The sequence below is a fragment of the Cherax quadricarinatus genome, chromosome 50, assembly GCF_038502225.1.
Source record: "Cherax quadricarinatus isolate ZL_2023a chromosome 50, ASM3850222v1, whole genome shotgun sequence".
In the NCBI taxonomy this organism is placed as follows: domain Eukaryota; kingdom Metazoa; phylum Arthropoda; class Malacostraca; order Decapoda; family Parastacidae; genus Cherax; species Cherax quadricarinatus.
This window is the reverse complement of record NC_091341.1, coordinates 26,231,938-26,237,067: the sequence shown is the minus strand read 5'-3', so window position 1 is coordinate 26,237,067 and position 5,130 is coordinate 26,231,938. Positions and strand designations below refer to the sequence as shown.

General features: G+C 43.6%; 1 protein-coding gene across 1 annotated transcript in view; it reads right to left on the bottom strand.

Annotated features, from left to right (window-relative positions):
* Positions 1-4,908, bottom strand: part of LOC128695309 (ionotropic receptor 21a-like) — a 37,581-nt gene extending 32,673 nt beyond the window's left edge. Inside the window, exons 1-3 of the mRNA XM_053785812.2 lie at positions 4,899-4,908; positions 4,560-4,739; positions 4,061-4,246 (exon numbers count right to left, since the gene is read on the bottom strand). Coding sequence (XP_053641787.2) covers positions 4,061-4,246; positions 4,560-4,739; positions 4,899-4,908 — 376 coding nt within the window. The remainder of the gene's footprint in view (positions 1-4,060; positions 4,247-4,559; positions 4,740-4,898) is intronic.
* Between the last annotated feature and the right edge of the window lie 222 nt (positions 4,909-5,130).

The following is a 5,130-nucleotide window of genomic DNA, read 5'->3' as shown; positions in this document are numbered from 1 at the left end:
TATAAAGGGACTATACATGCTCTCTGCCAATCCCTAGGTACCTTCCCCTCTTTCATACATTTATTAAACAAAAGTACCAACCACTCCAACACTATATCCCCCCCTGCTTTTAAAATTTCTGTCATGATCCCATCAGTTCCAGCTGCTTTACCCCCTTTCATTCTACGTAATGCCTCACGTACCTCCACCACACTTACATTCTGCTCTTCTTCACTCCTAAAAGATGGTATACCTCCCTGGCCAGTGCATGAAATTACCGCCTCCCTTTCTTCCTTAACATTTAAAAGTTCCTCAAAATATTCTCGCCATCTACCTAATACCTCCCTCTCCCCATCTACTAACTCCCCTACTCTGTTTTTAACTGACAAATCCATACTTTCCCTAGGCTTTCTTAACTTGTTTAACTCACTCCAAAATTTTTTCTTATTTTCATTAAAATTTCTTGACAGTGCCTCTCCCACTCTTTCATCTGCTCTCCTTTTGCACTCTCTCACCACTATATATATATATATATATATATATATATATATATATATATATATATATATATATATATATATATATATATATATATATATATATATATATATATATATATATATTATTACATATTATGGTACAGAAGATTTAAGAGATACATTGTTGATATAAAGGTGGCATATACGGTACATGTTGTTACGTGTGTATCACCTATTATAAGGCGAAAATCTCATCCAGCTCCTCAGAGCTGGGGCGTGTGCCCAAAATACAGCAGGCATTACCCCTTTGAACAGCCGCACTGAGCCGCTGGAACAGAAAACTAGCTGCCCTGGGATCCCTAGTTACCCTGATGAGTCTTTTTCCCAGCTCCTTAAGGAATTTAGATGCACTCTTTCCCCATGAGCCAAGGGTCTCTGAGCCTATGGGAACAAACATATAATGATGGGCAAGTTCTCCATATTTTCTAGATTTTTGGGACTCCCTGAAGCTGGCAGCCGCCCCTCCTTCTTCCCTGGTGTATTGGAGATAGGTATCAGCCAAGGTAGATGCACATGTATAGTCCCACACCACCTGCTTCCCATCTGTCCAGGCTGGACGCTTCTGGCTGCCATCAGATCTGCATAGTTGGGGTGGCTCCCTTACTGCTGGGCATCCAGCTGTTGTGAGGCTCCTCTTGATAATGTTATTAACCTCCTCATGTCTTGCAATCTTTCCCTCGGATTTACGGCACACAAGACCATGGTACCCGAATCGGTCTGCTGCTTCACTGCCACAAATACACCTGTGTTCGGCGAGAATAGGGGCGGCAAGTCGAAGGGCAACACCGATGCGGATGGTCTGTGGGTTGAGACGTGTGCCAAGGCTGGAGTTGGGAACAGCCAACAGAAAGTCCCCAGCATGAGGGGCTCTCACTGCCAGGAGGCGGGCTCTATCCTTCCCTGACACACTCTGAAGCATTGTTGAGGCAATATTTTCCACTATTGGACCATCCCAGTGCGATTGTTTGTAGTTGTTGGGAGGAGCAGGTCTGGTTTCAGAGCCCGTTAGATTATCCCAGATCATTGCTCCGTCAATGAATTTTTGGTCCTGGACTCCAATCTTGTCCCTAAGATGTTCAGGGAGAATCGCTGCTACAAGCTCTCTGGATGCAATACACGAGGACAGAAAAGCAGGTAACGCAGTCTGTGATGACTTGCGGACACCAATGCCTCCTAGTCTGACTGGAAGTGTAGCTTGGTTCCACTGCCTGTCTTCTAGAGTAAGGTTAAGTACTTTCGTAAAAATCTGCCTCAGAATACTGTCATATTCGTGCAGTATAGGGTTATCATATGAAGGTGCACATCTTAGGAAATATATCAACCTGGGCAGACTCAAGCACTTTGTGAGAAGGTACAAGGCATCGTGGGTGTCCAGATTGCCTATTCGTTGTTCCATTCTCCTTAACTCTTCCAATTTCTTCCTGAGAATTGTGTCAATGGCACTGCTTCCCAGAGGTGCTCCTAGCAAGACACTATTTGTGGGGGCAATGACTGCTGCTCCTGGTAGTTTTGATCTCACTGCATTTATCACTTGTTGACTGACTGAGATGATTTCACATTTGGATGGATTCGGGATGAGACCCATTTCCTGTCCCCGTGTCATTACCTGTGTAAGGTCATGTAGGAGGGACTCTTTTGTACCTGCTAGTGTGCCATCATCTAGGAACCAGATGTTTAGCTCGCTGGTCAGTCTGACTGTGATTTCCCTAACTGCTATACAGAAGAGAAAGATGAGGTGAATCATAGAAATGATGAGGGGAAAAGAGTGAGTGGTGCACTTAGGAGTCTGTGGAGACAAAGAACTTTGTCCTTGGAGGCAAAGAGGGGAATGTATGAGAGTATAGTTTTACCAACGCTCTTATATGGGTGTGAAGCATGGGTGATGAATGTTGCAGCGAGGAGAAGGCTGGAGGCAGTGGAGATGTCATGTCTGAGGGCAATGTGTGGTGTGAATATAATGCAGAGAATTCGTAGTTTGGAAGTTAGGAGGAGGTGCGGGATTACCAAAACTGTTGTCCAGAGGGCTGAGGAAGGGTTGTTGAGGTGGTTCGGACATGTAGAGAGAATGGAGCAAAACAGAATTTCAAGAGTGTATCAGTCTGTAGTGGAAGGAAGGCGGGGTAGGGGTCGGCCTAGGAAAGGTTGGAGAGAGGGGGTAAAGGAGGTTTTGTGTGCGAGGGGCTTGGACTTCCAGCAGGCATGCATGAGCGTGTTTGTAGGAGTGAATGGAGACAAATGGTTTTTAATACTTGACGTGCTGTTGGAGTGTGAGCAAAGTAACATTTATGAAGGGGTTCAGGGAAACCGGCAGGCCGGACTTGAGTCCTGGAGATGGGAAGTACAGTGCCTGCACTCTGAAGGAGGGGTGTTAATGTTGCAGTTTAAAAACTGTAGTGTAAAGCACCCTTCTGGCAAGACAGTGATGGAGTGAATGATGGTGAAAGTTTTTCTTTTTCGGGCCACCCTGCCTTGGTGGGAATCGGCCAGTGTGATAATAAAATAAAATATATATATAATATATATATATATATATATATATATATATATATATATATATATATATATATATATATATATATATATATATATATATAAGTAGGTGTCAAAGCGGCTGAATGGCTCCTGCGGCTGAGCCGTCTCCTTTTCCTGAGCGGTCTCTGCGGCTGTACGGTCTCCTTTCCTGTGTACGGTCTCCTTTCCTGAGTGGCTCTTCCTGAAAAGGTCTGCGGCTGAGTGGCTCCTCCTGAAAAGGTCTGCGGCTGAGTGGCTCCTTTTCCTGAGTGGCTCCCTTTCCTGAGCGGACTTCTGCAGCGCCTTCTGCAGCGTCGTCCGGATCGCCCCCGCTCCCCGAATTTTTTCCGATTTTTTTCGATTTTTTTGAATTTCATTTTCTTATGGTCTCCATCTCCTCGGATCAAGTTTTTGAGGTTCCCCCTCCCACTTTCACACCCATCCCAAAATTTCTGCTCTACTTCCTTGGATCAAGTTTTTCTCGATATCAATAATTCAAAGATTTTCCCCCCACACCTCCCACCACCCACTTCTACCCCAAGTATTTCTCCTCCATCTCCTTGGATCAAGTTTTTTCTCGATATCAATAATACAAAGACTCCATCTCCTCGGATCAAGTTTTTTTGGATTCCCCCCTCTGGGGGTAAGCATTCAAATGAACTCCTCCTATGGGGCATGGTACTTTTCTCTTACTACAGGTTTAAACAAGTGTGACGTCACCCCACCTGTGTTTACTCGGCGGTCAGTGACGTCACGTGATAACCTCACACACACAGGCTGAATCTTGTCGACTTCCCCCTATGTCAGTGACGTCACGTGATGACCCCACACACAGGCTGAATCTTGTCGAGCAGACAATAACTTAAAATGCAGGATAACACTATTTATTATACATCCAATGCATTTCATATACATCCAACAAAAAATTTTTTACATATTACGAAGTTAATACCCACACACACAAAAATTCTGGATGTATCTGATAATTTTTGGTCTCTCATCTTCACCTCCACTATTGTGTGCAACATTACTGTCAGACACGTCATGTGAGGTAGTTGCTCTCTCATCATCTTCATTAATGGGGACAGAAGTATCCACACTTCCCACTGCACCTCCGCGCTGTGAGGTACCAACACTCTCATCTTCATTCCCCGTCGCACCTCCATGCTGTGCATCATTACTCTCAGTTTCATTCACAACAGTACCAGGTGTATTTCCTGCAGAGGAAAAAGTATATCCAATTCATAACCCAAAATATTTTTACGTATTAAGATTTCCAATGAATAGAACAAAATCTTTCACCGTTATTGTGGCTAGCTGGTCTAGTGGCTAACGCGACGGGCTGGAGTTTTGAGACTCTATGACCGCGGGTTCAATCCCGGCCGGGGGTATGGACCGTTCTCGGTTTTTACATATTACGAATTAAGATTTTAATGAATAGAACAAAAAACTTTTCTCGAGTGACTAACACAATTTTACGATAAATATTTTTCACAACAGAAGTAAAAAGATCACAATTTGGATACATACCTGTTTCTACAGCCTTCTTCCATAATACATCTATGCGATCCCACTCATTCTGTAATTCTAACAACCTCTCATCGCGATGTACACCACCTCTCTTGATTTCCAACGACCGGCGTCTTCTAATCGACAATCTCCTCTTCACTAATGCTTCCAAGTAATTCGCGTATATTCTTTTCTTATCCTCTGTTAAGAATTTCACTTATTAACGCACTTTTCCAGTAAAAATTTCATTCGTATGCTCCAACAACAAATTTAATCCAAAACATTTTTTTCCGTTATATCATTAAACTTGTTAAATAATATCTGTTCACCACATATCAAGATTTTCTAAGTACAACTTACTTTTCTCCATGATGTGTGGTTCAGCGTTGGAAGATGAGGTCAGCCAGGCTTGACGGATGGAAACACAATCCTCGCTCTGAGAGAATCCTTGACCTTATATGGGTTACCCCAAAGTATTGCGTCATGATTTTTGTACACCCCCCTCCGACGATAATCTCCTTACTGAACACCTGTGTCAACACAGGTCGGACAGACGGACGCCATGAAATGCTGTTCACATCCAAGGTAGAAA